The 19,591-nt window shown below is 34.8% G+C and overlaps 1 protein-coding gene across 2 annotated transcripts in view; it reads right to left on the reverse strand.

Moving 5' to 3' along the window:
* Positions 1–5,874: 5,874 nt before the first annotated feature.
* LOC140137927 (wee1-like protein kinase 1-A) overlaps positions 5,875–19,591 on the reverse strand; it is a 39,649-nt gene continuing 25,932 nt past the window's right edge. For both annotated transcript variants that reach the window (XM_072159732.1, XM_072159733.1), the window contains 3 exons: positions 11,580–11,747; positions 10,413–10,558; positions 5,875–8,635 (listed from right to left, as the gene is read on the reverse strand). In XM_072159732.1, the coding sequence (XP_072015833.1) occupies positions 8,503–8,635; positions 10,413–10,558; positions 11,580–11,747 (447 nt within the window). In that variant the 3' untranslated portion in view covers positions 5,875–8,502. The remainder of the gene's footprint in view (positions 8,636–10,412; positions 10,559–11,579; positions 11,748–19,591) is intronic.

The following is a 19,591-nucleotide window of genomic DNA, read 5'->3' on the forward strand; positions in this document are numbered from 1 at the left end:
CCGAAAGGATGAATGGACCAATTTAGACTGTAAACAAGGGAAAACATAAAGCGCACTCATCAGCTGTTTATTGTATATCTTACTGATATTATTGATCTTCAGTAAAAACAAGCACGTGGATAATTTGTTTATGTCTCATGGAGAAAAATATTACTCTCGAGTTCACTGAAATAATATTGACAGAAACTTAGAGAGATCTAGCAAATGACATGACAGCTAAATAACACTGAGTGGTATTGGTAATAACAGTGGTATCATATAATAGCCAAGCCACTATCATATTAGCCTAGTCTAGAGTGCGGTGGCCCACTTTTTTTCTTTTTTTTGTAAAATTGAAAAAGTAACAAACATCAAATAGTGATGGTCCATGCCATGGGTAAAAAGCGGACAAGAGAATTAATAATTTTGTGTGAAGGGAAATATTTTTAGGCCTATACAACACCCGCGTCTCTTTGCAAACCAGAAGCTAGTGATCCCCCCTCTTTTTTCAAGGGTTCACACCACAAAATAGCTTTCCATAAACTGGGAGGACGGATAATTTAAATACTTAATTAGAATCTATTCATTTATCTATTATTGTTTTTGTGTTTCAGAAATGATCTTTGTGGAACATTTGATTTTTCACGTATGAAAACTTTTTCGACCACCTCATTTTGCAAACCAGAAGATGACCCCTCCCCTCTTATAAGGGTTCATACCAAATAGCTTTCCATAGAATTGGATTTCAAATAATTTATTAAATATTTGATTTATATAACTAAAATTTATTTATTTATTTTTCTTAATTAATTAATTTATTTATTTATTTATCTATTCATTGTTTGTGTCAGAATTGATCTTTGAGGGAGGTAGAGCATTATTCACATGAAAAGCTTTTTGACCACCTTCCGCTTTGCAAACCAGGCCTGTTGCAAACCAGATGCTAGTGACTGACCCCCTTAATGGATCTATAACTTTGTTGACCCTCATCATCTTAACCAGAACAGAGTAGGCTTAAAGGAGGATTTCGTGATCCTAGCATCCTCTTTTTATGACATTTTTCAGTAGATATCCACGAAAAAAGCTTATTTCCAAAATTTCAGTTGAGTTCCGATTTTGCGTTTGCGAGTTATGTATGTGTATTACACTGCTCCATAGACAATGTGTTGTAATTCCGTTCTGGTGCACCAGAACGAAATTCAAATTTGGCGATATTTTTGCTAAACGAATTAATCTGCAAGAAATATTTGGTACATAAACATTATGTAGCCAGAGGTATCCAGTGGTGTAAAAATCTCAACTTTTTTGGGAAAAGTGGGGGATGAGGCTGTGGATCACGAAATGCCCTTTAATAAGGAGGAAATAAGAAGGGAATATGAAATTTAGAAATAGGACTAATTGTTGAAGAGGGTAAATTACTGATTTCTAAAAAAATATTCCCGATCAAATCATTTTAGTAGGTCAGCAGGACAATTTTGACATTTTACCCCTCGGTAGCTTGTTGGTCCCGCGATTAAACACAAGGATGGAAAATAATTTTAGAAAAATGTTGAAAACTAAATAGGGTATATAATAATTGTGAAGAGGAATAATCAAGCTTTATTTCATCTCATTGATATCGAATCGACTTGGAATTTCTGAATTCATCATACATGGGGACTGTGCACTCTCCAGAACAGTGACGTTGCCAGGTTTTGTTGTGTTTTTTTTTTTTTTTTGGGGGCAACTTTTAAATGTACCGACAGAGATATTTTTTACCGACGGAAGTTGTGAATTGTTGACCCAATTTTTTTGTCCAGTGCGGCGCTCAAGAATCTAAAAAGTGGGATGGGGTGGGGGAGGTTGGGGTAGAGAACAAAAAAATGTTACCTAACCCTTCTAGGTTCAATAGGCCTAGGACTATATCGATAGAAGGGTCACAACCCAAGGCTTATACTATTGGAAGTATATTGGGCCGCATGTATTTCTACACTCTACATAAGCAATGCACACAAAAGTATCTACTGTGGACCCAATTTGTTTAAACCAACACCCTTCGTGTACCGACGGCTCAGTCATAATGAGCGGGGGACACCGCCCCACCCCCTCCTGACCACGCCACTGCTCGGGCCGCAGAATGCATAATAACTTCTATAGTTATTCATGTAATATCAATATACAAGGTAGGCTTTTACATTTTTGGAAAGGAAATTAGTTAGGAAATCTAAAACAATTTTGAAAATAATTGGAAATAAATTGTTTTTGCATAGAAAAAGGAAAAATTCAAAATGTTCGTGTAAATTAAGGGGTGGGTGTTGAAGGGGGTAAATTGGTTCAGATATATTTTTTAAAATAAGTCTTTCAGTTTGACAGTTTCAAGAGTTTAACCCCCCTCCCCGCAAAAAAACTCCCCTTGAATGTTTAGTTATTTGCTTTAAAATTAAAAGCTTTTCCTATCGATAAAGTTCATATGCATGGTAAACTTTTAAAGGTTTGTGGTCCGATTATAACACAAATTTTCTACTTCACATTGAGGACCATCACCCTAATATTCTTATTCCAACTGGTGTTAAACTGCTCCAGTGGTTTGGTTTTAATGGTGTGGCCCATAGACGAGCAGGACTGCACAACGTCCGGTATGTGGGTTAAAGGTCGATCAAAGGGTCATTAGCCTGAAAACACAATAACTTATTAATACCCCTATTACACTTACTATAACCTAAAACCTATTGACCACTTACCCAACCCATAGATTTTAGCCCAACCCTACCCTATATGCCGGATGCCAACACTAACGTTCTGACATCCATGACTACCAGACAAGACGAAATAATGATCTCCAGTTTACAAAAAATAAAAGAGTTTTTTCCGACCATTCCATTCGAACGAGCGGGCCCATACTTTGGAACTCTCTAGATAAAAAAATTAAAAACTCAAAGTCCATAAAACATTCCGCAAACAGCTTAAACAAAAACTTATCTCTAAGTACAATTAGGCCATTCTTGAGCACTGTAATTTGTCATGTCTGTTAGTCATTTTTATTTATATTTGTTGATTTCATAATCTTTGTTTTGTTTTTTTCGTCATGGAAAGGCAATTCTCAGGCCTTATTGGCCTTCCTGCCTTTTCCGCCATATTGTGTTTCTTTTGTACTTTATTGTAATTGATATATTTTTGATGTAGTTGTATATTTTTATATATGGAAATAAATGAATGAATGAATGAAAAAATGAATGAATGAATAATATTAACCTTATCCGTAACCTCAACATAAAATGACCTAAACCCTTAACTTAATCCTTTTCGCACTGACTCTTTAATATAATTGGACTAATGGGCTATTATGGGATGGCTACCACTGAACTACATGTTTTTGTTCATACCACATAAAATGTAATAAAACATTTTTTTTGATGGGGTAATGTGGGGGGTGGGTTTACTGTCAATTGGGTCACCAAAAAATCCTTAATAAGCCGTATTGTTACATTTCCATAAGAAATGAGAATTGTATTTCTTTCCCACAAAATGTGTTCATTGGCAGATATAATATACACATTTTTAATTTTGACCCAAACAAATTAGACAAAACAAAGAAAATCGCTATTTAATACTAGCACGTCTGCATTGCGTGTCGCTGTCGATTGTGACCGAAGTCAGTCCTTTTGATGTGTTGCGACCTTCCCGCACCCAATGTAAGTAAAGTGCTATGAACTACAGCACCTAAATCCTTGCTTTTTGGAGGTATGTTTGTTTACTCATGTACATTATAATTGTGTAAAAATCACAATTTTGAAAGAAAAAAACAACATTGAGAGCTTCCTTCTCTTCAAATGTTACAATATGGCTTCTGAGCTTGAATACGGATAGATTAACTGGACCTACACTGATTTTTGAAAGCAAAAACCTTTGGGCCCACATTAGTTTGAATTAAGGAGAATGGAATATGAATAATCTCTGGAATTTTTTAAGGCAAGTTTACCAATAAAGAACGAGCTAGGGTAATACAAAGTAGACTTTCCACACACAAAATTGGTCAAACATTACGCAATGTTATTATTATATACATTTCAGATATATTTACAAATCACATTTAATGGCTGACAACTTCTTCCTGGGTACTCCATCTATACTTCACAATGCCCATGTTACATACATAAACTACTGTATTAATGTCAATCAGACAATAATATCACTCCTTTTGCTTTACATCAAAATATGACAAGAATTATTTGTGACCTGTTGCCACAAAACTAAACCACCAGATTCTTAGTGTTGCCAACCCCAGAGGTACATTGCTGCCGAGCTACTTTGTGGCTACTCACGAGTACCAATCCAGTACCAATGTGTGCACTGTATATGTGATTGCGATGTGAATACTCTAAATAATACCCACACAGGTACTCCAACCAATGAAATAGTTGGGCAGTGGTGTACCTCTGGGTGCAGCAGCATTAGGAATCTGGTTGTGTAGAACATGTTGGCACAGCTCAAATTGATCTATAGAAAAATTATTTAATTCGTGTACATCATGGAACATGCTTGTTACTCCGCGACTAATCATGCTAATACACGAGCGTACAATGCTACTCCGAGACGAATACAGGTGTATTCGTCTCGGACGCTACTCTACGCATCCATATTAGCAAGGTTATCTGCGTACAACAGCTTACCAGTACTATGCACAGCCACGCAAAGAGTATGCTCCAGGATGTTCACAAATTAAATAAATTTTTCTATAGATACCATGAAAGTTTAGGAAAGATGAACGTTTTCTAATTTCAGAATGAAAACTGGGTAGCTATAAATGTCATCAACAAGTCAAGTAGAAAATTAGTGACCGTTAACTTTTAATCTCATTAATCCCACACTAGATTTTCCCCATACGGACACGTTGCGTGAGCGTGTGGCGTCAACTTGATGTCACTTCAACCACTGCAGCCAATCGGCACTCTTGAATCGCATCAAATTGACGTCACATATTCACGTATTGTGTCCATGAGCGAAAATTAAATCCTGTCAACTCGCACCAATTTTCTCACCAAAGACAACACTGGGGTGCATCAACACACTAAAGTGTGTGCCACAAATCCTTGTACAAAAAAATGTATGCATTTTTTATTGAGATTTCCTCTTAACTGATTACTAATTTGTTACTGTGGTAAATTTTTGTCACAGCTAAAAATGTAGCAAAATTTCAATGGTAAAACTTGGAATGGAAAATTCAAACAACTAGCCCTTAAACAAGTTTCCAATTTGTACCACAGAATATAAGAGAATCGAGACTTGACTGCCACCTTGATACAGGCATGGAGCAAATATTAGGGGTATTCGGTTTCCCTCGGGATTTGTTGTCATGCAAGCGTGACATGGATGAAGGGTACGCGTATTCCAGAGATGCACTTGATGCGACCTGCGCGCACACCAAGACACTTCAGACGAGATGCAGAAATGGCAGAATTGTTTTCGTTTGTCTCCGCGCTCCGTCGGCAAGGACCAGAATAACCCCAATTTTCTCCCCATAGCTGCCCCATAGTCCCAATTCTCCTTCTCTAATTCTGTGATTTGTACCCATCAACTATCCTTTTGTCAACAAATTACAGAAAAGTAGTGCTGTTGTCGACATGTGTTACATCTACATCCTGACATAAATTTGGAGATGTCAGTAGAAAAAAGTTGGGTGAAGTGGCAATTAAATTCTTGGGTCTTCAGTGCTGTCAATTGCTTACTGGTCCAGCATCCATAGCTGCATGTTCAACCAAATTGCAACAGAATTATTTCATTATGTGATTTAATGTAAACTAATTTGAACTTATGGTTCCACTACCAATCGCAAATTTATGTCAACATCGGGATCTCATTATTCCGACACATCAACATCATAAAACATCTCGACAACAGCACTACAGAAAAGGCACCTCAAATTTTAACAACTCGTTAAAAATCATCATACAAATTATAAAAAATAATCACATATTTTAGATGCATAGGTGTAATTATATAAAAGTATCAAAAATAATAATCCATCAGGAACAAGGGGTTAAGAGAACAAAGCAAACTCCTATGAACGAAACAAGTTCATGTACGGTCATGTATTTGTTCTCTAAGATACACCCATCCCTATCACATACCATTGACCAAATCATTAAAAACATTCTTTAAAGTTAAAATCATACACATCTCAAATCAAACTTGAGTATGGTAAATATTGGCAGTTTTTTTGAAGGGTCATCAAATGACTTACACATAATTGTTCAAATGATGTACATAGTAAAAAAATATCTACAACATAATAAAACCTGTAAAATTTGATACTACTATAATGTCTAATAATTAAGTTTTCAGCCTGAATCAAGTTGGTACTGTTAAGTCTGCAAGTGCAGCTGCATTGGGTTATTCCATTTAAAATCCACACTACCCCTGTGGAAGATTTTGGAAATACCTTCCACAGGGGGAGTATGAATTTCAAATGGAATGAACATATTTGCAGCTCTTTTTAAAACTCACCTTCCTCAGGGAAGATTCAGGTTGAATCTTTTTCAGAGGGTGTATGAAATTCAAATGGAGCTGCCTAATGTACTCATTCCATCTGAAATTCATGCACCCCCTGTGGCAGATATTTCCAAAATCTTCCACAGGGGTAGTGTGGATTTTAAATGGAATAGCCCATTTTTACCAATCTTCCCTAGTAAAATAATATATACAGAGTATCTATGAAGTAAAGTACTGAGAATCATAAGCTTTTTGGATGGATTTCTGGAATCACAGGGAGCATGGTGGCCTAGCAGAACGGGCACCGACTCATAATCGGAAGGTTGCGGGTTCGAGCCCCGGCGACGCCATCGTGTTGTGCCCTTGAGTAAGGCACTTTATCTCGATTACTCCTCTCCACCCAGGTGTTTAAATGGGTACCGGCATTCTTAAATGCTGGGAAGGTAACAGACTCGCTGTAGAGGAGGTGTAGCAATCCCCATATAGCAACATTACATGGAGGAGTATGGCCCAATCGCCAATGAAAGAGAGATGGCCACTCCAATCACTGTTTATACAGGATTGTCTCCTTTACCTTTTTTTTCTGGAATCTTGATATCACAATGTATGTGATTTTTGTGAAGATTCTTCTTTGAAATTGTAATCAGAGGAGAACACTTTTTCCTTCCATCCATCCTAAGCTCCTATCCAAACTAATATAATAATGACCATATAAAATGACTACAAATAGTTTCAAAGCAAATTGAAATCATACTACACGACTACAAAGATCTATTGACAACTTAAAAAAGGCAAAATCTAAAATTGTTGTGTAAAACAATGTTTACTTCAATGGAATGACGTTATATAAGCTACCTTTATGTAGCACTCATCTATAGGCTATAATCTATAACAAGTTATCCTGGCTGTGTCGAAAATCTTCAATAACTGCTCTTTGGTATTAGAATTTGAAATCACTTGAAAAAGACCTAGAAAGGCTGTTTTTGTGACAAACAATTCCCTTTGCTTATAAATCGGATCATTTATTACCTATCACATCAAAACAATATAAATTTCTTACAAAACATCAGAACTTAAAGAACCAATTTGTTGCTTTCAAATGACCTTACATTATAGATGTCAGATGTAAACAAATAATAGTTTATTCCTTATTAGTTTCTTTATTTCCTTTCAATAGGTTTTTGATACCTGCTGTGTTTTGATGGTGACATAGGTCCTATGAGGTTTATAGTATAGTAGGGACAGAGGTCAAATAAAAAAATATGGCAAGTTTCGTCAGGATGAATACTGCAGTGCACTGTATGAGGTCAAGGATTAAAAAGGATATTACAAAGATAATGACCAAACTATAATTGAAGACAGAGATAAAGCAACTTTTCTAGGCATTGTTGACATGGTGCCTTCACGAAAGAAAGTTTCCTACTATAAAGACCTAACTTTTGAGATGGTTTGTATGTTTGAAGGTGCAAAATTAACAATAAGGTGCTCGGTTTTATCGCCGCGTTCATCAAGTCACATCATCACGACACTTGTAAACAAACCATGCTCGAGTATGATTGACAGATGACGTCAGACGCAAACAGGTCTCTTAATATCTGTCTTCCAGTATATTAACTCACATAAATGACAAAATAAGCCACAAATCCTATTGCTTGAAATAGAATATTCAAACAAATGAAGATACCGTTCTTGTATGGGAAGCAGACAGAGAAGATATCGTACCCTTCCCAGAATCCTTTGCAACATGATATTTCACCTCATGATAGCAAAGGACACTCTTATCACTTTGGTTGTACATGTTCCCTTTGTTTTCATGTTGAGAATAAATAGACTGGGCTTGACTGGCTTACATGGGTTGATAGTCATGAAATATTTTGCAAGATTTGGATGTGCCCTGTTCATTGAGGTACTTTTTGTCACTGTCGACCCATGTTGCACTAGATAGCAAATCAGAACAGAAAATTGACAAGGAAGAAATGCATTGTGGGAAGTGTAAGATATCTCCTCTGGGTAGAGGATAGTCACTAGAACCCCGGCTAATTGCTTTTCATGGGGTCAGTAAATTGTGAGACTCATACTACGGTTGACTTTCTTGCCTATCAGCCTGGAAGAATTAGGAGCCACTTTGTTTGGTTTGCCAAATATTTCAGCTGGCTTGGTGCTTGCATTACGGGCTTCTTTAAGCTCCCTGAAACACAAAAACATAATTAATCACAATTAAACCTTTTTTCACAGAAACTAATAATACACAAATTACACATAACAGCAATATTGCTGACACTATTCCAGTGAAAAACAGCACTTATTTTTTGGGTTAAAAATATTACCCTTCTTTGCCAAATGATACATAGCTAAATCCTAATCCTTTAATTCTAACTGCCAGTGAAAATACTAGCCTTGATCAAATCTTCCTCCTTACTTTTTCTCTATTCATGATCTTCTTAGGACCCATGGTCAAAGTATCATATAAGATGTGGCAAAGCTCACTAACTATGGATGCCAAAGGACTTGAAACAAGTCTATGAAAATACTAGTTTTAATTCCAAAAATTTATTGCTGTATTTTTCAGGAATAGTGTTTATTTAAATGGACAATGAAAGGCATAAACTGTAGGGCCATATTACAACTAATTTTACATGCAAGAAGTCAAAAATGTAAATTAAGTCTTCATTATTTTCCAACTATTATGATTATATGCCCTTTACAAGCATACTGCTGCTCACACATGAATAATGCTTCTTTGGCACAATATAATGAATTACAATAGCGCCCTCAATTATTTCTGTTGCATTTGGCATTTGAACAAACTAGCATTTCCATGTATAAATTTAGTTACAATAGCGCCCTCAGTTTTGTCCCCATGATTTAGCATTTGAACAAATCAATATCTTATGTTTTAAAATGCACACTGCAGTCTTTAAAAGTAATCCCAAATTTCAGCAAGATGTGCAATATGAAACTGTTTGTAAGACATAAAAGACAGTAAAATAATACTCTGTGTTAAGTGTGATGTGTAAAATATTCATCTAATCCTTCATGCTCATGGGGATGGGGCTTTCCCCTTGCTTTACTCAGTTGCCTTTCCTAAACCAATTTTATTGTAAAGTTCTGGCAACACTGTGCATTTTCTTTCACAGATTGTGATCAGTACAATGTATTGTGCTGTTTGTACACTGTTGTACAAAACAGATTTGATTTCATTGTTTAGTTATATGGTGAAAGTTGGGTCACCAGGAAATTCCTCTCCTTAACTTAATACGTACATGTAAATTCACAACACAATTTATTTACAATCAGTGTTCGATTTACCTGGATTAGCATAGCAAAATGCTTCTCACAATTTTGGAATTGCTACTCAAATCTGAAAGTGAGTAGCAGTTTTTGCTACACAAAAAAATATACGAAAATCGATCACTGGCCACTGCATTTGTCTACAAACTTGCAAGAAGGGAAAAAAAAATTGCTACTCACAATTTTGGAATTGCTAGTCAAATCTGAACGTGAGTAGCAGTTTTTGCTACACAAAAAAAATAGATGAAAATCAAACACTGTTTACAATGTAGAATTCATATTAGTGTAAGTTATTATTTTCCGATTCATGATTTAGGTAGGTTAATAACTGTCAATAAAAGCATTTTCATCACTTTGAAAGCATGAGTATTAAGTATGAATTACAGAATCAAGTAATCGGATATTAAAAACAAAAAGTTTCTAGAAAAGTTTTGGTTGTATTCATTTGTATAGGAAAAGTTTTTAACAACTTGGGGCGTTCAAGCCTGTATTGTATTCATTTGTATAGGAAAAGTTTTTAACAACTTGGGGCGTTCAAGCCTGTATAGTACAATGGGGCCTCATTTCTTTTTTCCAATGGAATGTTTAACCTAATGAGTTAGTAGTTTGATATCGGGCCAGCAAAAAATGTAGTTATGTTCATATTTTGGGTTTGATACCGACTTAGATCTTACCTTGAAAGTACTGCATTCTGGAATTTGGCCACATTTAACTCCTTCTTGAGTTGGGTATAGGTCTTCCCTGAGTTTGGGCATACTACAGGGTGTTGGATGACATTCAGTGCTGATGGCCTCTCACATGCCTCAGGGTTTACCATTGCCTGAAATGATATACATAAATATCATCAAAACTTAAGATTCCAGATGAATAGGATTTCAGATGAATTGGATTTCAGATGAATTGGAAAAAAGTGAAAAGTTTGCTGCTAATACAAATAGTTGGGAGTCTAGGAGAGACAATTATACATCACTCAACTTTTATTTTTTATTTGATAACAACACAAACACAGGCAGGTGTTTATTTTGATAATTTGCTTTGCCTTCATCTTAATTCTAATTCTATGCTCTTAAATTTATACTATACAAGGGGACAAAAAATAAACCCTGTTCTACAGGCGTGACTGACCCAGAATTGTTAAATTTTGCTAAAATTATGTAAAATTAGGCTGAAACATGTAACCTTCAGATTTTTGTCTGATTTGGGCGAAATTTTACCCTCCAGAAAAAACGACAAAAACCCAGACTGACGAACTTCACTTGAAAGGTCCATCCGCTCGTACAACATACAACAGGGGTTTTTTTTTGTCGCCTAAAATTAATGATGATTAGTCTGATATATATATTATCCTAAACATATGTGACATTACTTGCCGAATGAGCCGTAAATGTCCTCAATTGTATTCTGAGTTACAGTGTAAAATGGGCATGAAGGTCGTATTCATATAGTACCTCAATTTGGTGCTACGTGTACCTCATTTAATGAGATACACGTAGCACCAAATTGAAATACCTATGAATATGACCTTCATGCCCATTTTACACTGTAACTCAGAATACAATTGAGGACATTTATGCTCATTCGTATGTACGGTCACATATTCTCAATGGGCTGAAAATAAATTTAGGAGTGGGAATTCAGACTATAACCTGGAAAGTGGCATGCTACATCTGAAAATGTTCTCCAACTCACAGCAATTCATTCATCATAATATGATTTTCACATTCACAAAGAGATAAATATATTGGGAGTATTCTTTTTATAATTTCTACACAATTATAAGAGGATTCAGAATAACAATCTTTGAGAATAATTAAGTAGTAGACTACGAGGTTCATCCATACCTTGAGTAGGTTATTGAGTTCCTTGGAGTAATTTGGTAGGTCTGGTAGTAAGCCTTGTCGTATACTATGCCATATCTCACCATTCTTTGGCAACTCTTCACTGCCTCCTGCTACATAGACAGTCAACGCTAGAGAGAAGATGTCACCTTTGGGTAGATTACTGTAATCCTGTGAGGATGAGATAAAGAGATAAATCCAAGGGATCAGAGCCTTAATTCTTAGCAAATTGTGAGGGTCCATACTATAGAAAAATTATTTAATTAGTGTACATCGTGGAACATACTCTTTGCGTGCCTGTGCGCAGTAAGCTGATGTACGCAGATAACATTGCTAATATGGACATGTAAAGTAGCGCTGTACGTTTGTGTATTAGCATGATTAGTCATAGTCACAGAGTAACAAGCGTAGTTGAATTTTCCACTATGTACACAAATTAAATAATTTTTCTATAGCAATCAAATGCCACCAGAATTTCAGTTGTGGCTAGAATTATGATGTTGCTGAAAAGTTGCCTTGAAATCATGTCGCTTGAAGCTAGGGCATGCTATTGATATATCGACAGGACCATCAAGTGATGGATGGTAATATGCCTAGCAATTTCAAGTATGATTCAGGCATAAATGTGGGGAGAGACTGCCCCCATCCTGAAGTAACAAATCAATAGATAATCAATACAACAGAGGGTGTATTTTTGGGCAACCTGTTATAACTTTAGCCAGTACAAGAAAATGATACATGTACAAAAGTACAGGTCTGTACTGGAATTTCAATAAAATTTAAGAATTTCAATGTTTATGTTTTTAGAAGGAGAGGGTACATCTCATCTACATGTGTACCTGTCATAACAAATAACAAGAGTAATATTGTTAAACATCACATTTAAGTGGGACAAAGGGTCTTTGTTTGTGTTTCTTGACGGTTAGGCTTTGTTGTTCCTTTGTAAATCGTTTCATTTCTTTTATTGTCAGTGAAGACTTTCAAATGTTAGAAAGTTAAGTTTTAAAGTTAACAAAAGAAAGAGGAGAAAGCAACACAGTATGAAACTAGTGGCACCTGAATAGCAGGTGGTTGCTTGATGGTTGGTTTACCTAAGAATTGCACATTATCAGATTTGTAAGGTTTCAGTGTACCTCTTATTACAAATTTATTCAGAAGATAATTGCTGTAATTCCTTTTTTTATAAATAATTTTGCAAACCCTTTACCTCATTGACCATGAATGCTTATCAGTATGTTGCCTACCAGCATTAGCTAATCCCATCTTGGTACAGTCTATGGCAGGTAAAGCGTTTGCAAATTATTCAAAAAAAATCTTCTAAATAACTTACTAACAATTATCTTCTGACAATAAAAGAAATGATTTACAAAGGAAGAACAAAGCCTAACTGGCCAAGAAACACAAACAAAGATCCTTTGTCCCACTTAAATGTGATGTTTAACAATAGAAAGAGGAAATCTTATATTACTCTTGATATTTGTTATGACAGGTGTGAAAGGCAAATTTGTGTTAATGCTATTCATTATTCAAATTTCTAACATTCAATTTTCAAACTCAGTACCTAAATCCAGAATTTGTTACCAAAATAAGTTCATGTGAAAAGTTGGAAATCCAAGAACCAAAAATTCATTACAAGTAGAAAGTCTAACAACATCCAAAATTTTCATAAAATATAAAATAGATATCAAGTTCAAAACAAAGACTTTGTGATATGAGCCATTCCTACCATAACAACGCAACCTGTTGGCACGGCAACAACTTTGTTAACTTTACCATTGTTCTGACAAATGCACACCTTTTGTTACCACCTGTTAACCCGAGGGCGTTCTTTATTGTAAATCACGATCTGCGGTGGTCAAATTCTATTTATAGCATTGCGATATATTATCATGCACCAATAGTCAAGCTGCCAAAGGCATTATAAGATTGTTATTAATTAATTTTTGTTGCTAATGAATTAATGATACTTGTCAAGTTGCATGCTTCATTGAACTGAAGCATATTTCTTTCAACAAGTTGGTCAAAATTCTTTCATCTTCAAAATTGGCCTGAAAGATTTAGCAAACAACAATGTAATGAACTTGTACATAATATGTATGATTCATGACAAATACAAAAAGATGATAAATGGCAGTATTTTGATGTGCACCAAATTGTTGGTATTCAAAGGCTTTTCAGAAGTAAAAGTAATTAATTTTATAAACCAAATATTTTTCATGAATATTCAAGTGCTAATTATAAAACAAGCACAAGAACAATGGTAAGCTACATACTTGTATTGAATAAATTAGCCGTCATATTATTTTTCTACTTCAATGAAAATCATGAATCATGCACGGATTTTTTTAAATTTTATACGCTTACTCCTTAATTAAATTACCACAAGCATAAAAATTTCTTGGATTTGAAACAAAAAACAGGAAGTTTCTTGAACCTAATTTGCATAATCAAAATTAATCAAAAAGTGAGCAATTTTAAAGAAAGCAACTTCTCACTTGGTGGTACTGCAGATGACAAGTTTCGATTTTTTTCTAAAAAATTCAAAAATTTTGGAATTGTATTCAGCATGACAAATGGTCGTATGTCATGAACTGGGTACGCTAAAATGGGGGATTCATTACAATTCAACTTTTTTTTCAAGTTTCATTCTAGTTTATTCTTAAAGTACTTGACTATGTTCAAAGTATTTGGTATCAATTTTTTCCTAGAAGTCTGCTCTAAAAAATAAAACCATTTGCATCCCATTTGGACAAGTATTGTGTGAGTTATAGTAAAAAATCTTCAATTAGGTAACGGGGGATTAGGCGGATGGGGATTCGGCGGATGGGGATTCCATAGACAATACACACAAACGGGGCTAAAATGAGTCACCTATGAATTTACACAAGTAGAGAAGTGAAACACCTGTGGGGCTCTGATTTCACATGTACTTCACTGAATGATAGACCAAACTTGTGATGCAAACATAATGTGCATTAATGCAATTAATTAATTAGTTAATTAGATGTTAATTAAATACAAAATTTGACCACTTTTTGGCAATGTCCGGCCATTCTGCGCTCGCACATATCCCACAAAACAAGGTAGAAGCTTGGATTAACTTGATTTTAATTTAAAAGGAATTTCATAAATATCTCCTTTTAAATTACAATTTGGTATTTCAAATATTTAAGGTAAAGAATTAAGCATTTATTATCAAATTTAATGACCAGTAGAAGTTCTTTGTCACCTGAGATCAAATCTGCTGCATTTGAGCGACAAGTGCAGGGAATTGAGAATGTGAAATCAAACAGGAAAGGGTATATACAAACAAGCTAAGCATGATTCAAATGTGGTTATTCCAACAGGTTGTGTTCTTTATGTTGGAATAGATATGATACATGCAAACAATAAATTTGTGCTTCGGGTTCAAGACCATGAAGAAATTATGTGCTTAATATCCGCCTAATTATACATATGTATACCATATTTAAAGTCACCCTGTATAGTATTATATTGCATGGAGATGGCAAATAATACATGTATAACAGTGTACAAAGGGCCATTTAATTACATAGAAGAAAATGAAGTTTGTATAGTCCATAAAACACTTATTACATTAAACCTGTTTGATTTGAATGAATTTCGTATGGTACTAATGAGTCAAACATACACAGATCACCCTGTATAATATGTTGATCACCCTGTATACTTAATATCTGTGGGCAGAAACCCATGAACTATGTATTTCTCTTTCTAATTTACATTTTCAGTAAAGAAATATAAGACTGCTACTGGAATAAAGAAGTAAATCTTCAAAATAATTTTTTTGCATCAAAAAATATAGGCGAATTTGACCACCCTGTATGTTCAATACAGAACACCACCAGTCGCCCCCTTAATTATTTCTTTGTGGGCCATTATCATATCTTTCAAAATCCACATCTGTTTTGACTTGCACATTTTGGGAGAAAAAGATGACCCAGGTATATCAAAATTACAAAATATGTATTTTTTTTTATGTTACACCCTATAGGAATTTTACCCACCCTGAATATTAGATCTCTTTTTGCCATATCTAATATCCTTGTAGTATAAGCTTTCCAAAAATGTATACTTGTATACACTTTAAATGTAAGGAATAAAAGTTATGCTTACTTCAGTACATATTGGTGATGTTTATTCATTTTTCAGTGTGTAATATTTTTTGTACCCAGTTCATGACATACGACCAAATGCATTAAAATGAGAGATCCTATTTTTCTCATTAACATATATCGAGTTCCAAATCGGTTTATTTCCAAAGAAATCATCAAAAAACTGTCGAATTAAGTCTCAAACGTGGTATTCCACACTTAAGACACTCAACAGTTTTTGATGATTTCTTTGGAAATATACAGATTTGGAACATCTAATTTCAATATGTTAATGAGAAAAATATGAGCTTTCACCTGGTACCAAAATCTGCATTTTGATGGGGTAAAGTGGGGGCATGAGGCTGTCAATCAGGTTACCCATCTAAGTCCCTATCATTTCCATAAATTTATACAACTTTTAGTCAAACCTCTAATCTACAAATCTACACATGTAAATCATCAATATTATGACATAACAATTTTCAAATTTATACCTGACCATAATGTGAAAACATGAATTCCAAATAGAAATGGTAGAAAACAGAATTTTCAAGTAATTACTTCTGCAATAATGCAGATAGACATTGTTCCATGACCCTTAACAGATGCTCATTATAGCATTACTTTTCATGTGTTGACATCATCCTAAATAGCTGAAATAGCCAAGCATTATTGTCAACGTTAGACCCAATGCAGCTCTTTACTCTGTTTCTTTAGATTTTCCGGCTTTTTTTTTTTTTAATCAAATTAAACTTGAACAAACATTTCATATTGAGCTAAAAGAAAGAAAACAAATTTATCGCTATTAGTATTAGTTGTGTTAAGCATTAATCTTTATCATTTGATGATACTGAGGGGCTGACTAATGATTCCAAGGAGTTGACTAACACAAAACACTGCTGGTAACCCACGTGGGTTTGAGAGGTCCACAAAATGCTTTAAAGGGTGGGTTTAGAAGTCAACAATTGCAATCTCAAAGGTTACTGTAATTTCCGATTGAATGACACTAAATGAAACACAAAAAACATTGAAATCCCATTCTGTAGTGTTTGGTCATCTAAAACTTCAATATGTAATTCTCTTTGGATGCAACTTGGACCACCATAACCACTTATCTATGATTAGTAAGTACAGACATGCCAACTTTGAAATCCAGATTTCCGTACTCAGAAGAACAAAAATCTGTATTTTGCACCCTAAAACCGTATTTTTTAAATATGTACCTTTTGCATACCTGCTAACCCCAGAAACCCCTAAAGTAGAACACATTGCGAGGGAGCACGTAACAGCCGGGGTCCAGGGGCCCACCTTAGGAATTTGCAATCAAATTTGGCAATACCAAAGAACCATTCCATCAAAGTAATAAATCAATACAGAAAGATGCTTCCTTTACGAGTTATCACTCATTGAAAGTGCTACTTTGCTATACTTTACATGATAAGCGGCCATCTTAAAGTCGTCATATTTCCGGATATGTGATGCACAGTTAAAAATTAATTATTAAAAGATTTGATGACCTCAGTCGACCTTGTATGTGACATTTGACCTCACGAAATTGGATAAGTATGTTATTGATATATTTCTGGAAACATTGGGTTTTGTTACTTCTAATGTTGTTAGAAGCATGCTTTGTTAAAACTTTCAAGTTCAGAAAATCATTGATCATCATCATCATCATCATCTAAATCATCATCATTAGAGTATCAATCGGTAGGCCTAACATCGGGTTATGTTCATGTTTTCAAAAAAAAAAAAAAGTTTAATGCCAATGTCAATTAGAAGACTACTGGGTATAGCAGTTGTCTATGCATGGTTAAAGAAAAATATTAAAAATATTGATGTGCCACTGTGTGCACCATTGAGAAAACAAAGTCGGAAAGCATCTTGCAGGCTTATTCTTTTGCAGACCTAAATAGTTAACTAAATACCTCCAGAAGACATAGCATGTGTAGCAGTTAGATGAAGATGTTAAAATAAAAAATATTTATGTGCATGAAAAATCCGCAAGTCAGGAGAAAATTATTTTGGAAACCATCTTGTAGGCCTATATATATTTCTTTAATGTGCATGCATCGTGCGAAAGTCGGAAGTAAAAGGAGGTCAGAAACCTTCTCGTAGGCTTTAGGTGGTTTTAGGCTTTAGCATTAGGTGGTTAATAAAAAATCTTAATGTCTATGAAAAATCTGCTAGTCAGAAGAAAATTATTTCGGAAACCATCTTGTAGGCCTATTAAATATTTCTTTAATGTGCATGCATCGTATGCGAAAGTCGGAAGTAAAAAGGAGGTCGGAAACCTTCTTGTAGGCTTATTCTTTTGCACAAATAGAGCTAAATAGTTAACTAAATACCTTCAGAAGACATAGCATTAGGTGGTTAATAAAAAATATTAACGTGCATGAAAAATCTGCAAGTCAGAAGAAAATTATTTCGGAAAGCATCTTGTAGGCCTATTAAATATTTCTTTAATGTGCATGCATCGTGCGAAAGTCCGAAGTAAAAGGAGGTCGGAAACCTTCTTGTAGGCTTATTCTTTTGCACAAATAGAGCTAAATAGTTAACTAAATACCTTCAGAAGACATAGCAGTAGGTGGTTAATAAAAAATATTAATGTGCATGAAAAATCTGCAAGTCAGAAGAAAATTATTTCGGAAAGCATCTTGTAGGCCTATTAAATAATAATTTTTAATGTGCATGCATCATCGAAAGTCGAGAGAAAAACGACCAAGAAAGTTGTCAAATGATACCAGTAATTCAGTCGGTAGTCTAATCTTGCAGCTGTTTATCTTTTTAAGACACAACATTTTATTATTTTGGTCAAAATTCTGGAATTCCGTATTTTTTTTGGGGTGACCGTACTACCGTATTTTGCACGTTTTACCGTACAAAATACGGTGAAACCGTACTAGTTGGCATGTCTGTAAGTAGTAACCACGCTTAGAAAGGGTGGGTTTCGGTATAAAGGGTATAAAATAAAAAGGATGGGTTTGTATCACCACTGCCAACTATGCAAAACCGGCTTCCTATTGGAAAGAAGCAAATATGTTTACCAATATGTTAACTCCTGAAAAATTACACAAAAAAAGTTATGCCTGAAATAAAGAGAAAAAAAGAAGACTTAACTTCAGAACCCCTAAAAAAAGGATGCGGGTTGGGATGGTATGGTAAGGCCGAAAAAAATAATTGTTTGCTTGTCCATAGATCACTTTCAGAAGTTGGGGACACTTGGTTGGGAAAAGGAGTTTTCTTCATTTTTTTTCTTATATAACTTTTTTTAAGTACCAAAAGTATAATGTGAAGTACTTGTTTGTATAAACACAGAATTTCCACCAAAGACAAATTCAAGGTAACCCCTTCTTTATTTGACATGTCTGGCAGACTTAAAATACTGCATCTTTAAGTTCAACAATGTTTTTACTTACGTAGACGCTGAGGACGATAATACAAATATCAGAACCCTCAACCAGGTACGACTGGACAGGGGAAAACATGCAGGATATGGTATTTTACAACATTTCTTTTAAGTTTTTCAGGCGAAAAGTTCTCGACTTTTAAACCCTTTTTTCGAAAAAAAAAAGAGGAAAAGTTCTTCAAAACATAGATCCATGTGATGATATCTCACCAAAACCATACCCATCCATCCACATGTATGGCTCCCTCCCATCAGTCATGTGGAAAAAAAATGTGGCATAGATTAGAGTGGCAAGTTTTCCATGATTTAAAACACCAAATTCCACGATTTTCAGTGCGTGGTTTTAAATACTGAATTCCGTGATTTCCCGTTATGTAATTTCAATTCCGTGTTCACATTCGGGGTAAAAAAAAGGTACTGGCAATGGCATTATCTTTTTAATTGTTTTAAGCCTGATATCTTTGAAGACAGACTTCATTTTCATTATTTTA

This window comes from Amphiura filiformis, chromosome 17, assembly GCF_039555335.1.
Source record: "Amphiura filiformis chromosome 17, Afil_fr2py, whole genome shotgun sequence".
NCBI lineage: Eukaryota > Metazoa > Echinodermata > Ophiuroidea > Amphilepidida > Amphiuridae > Amphiura > Amphiura filiformis.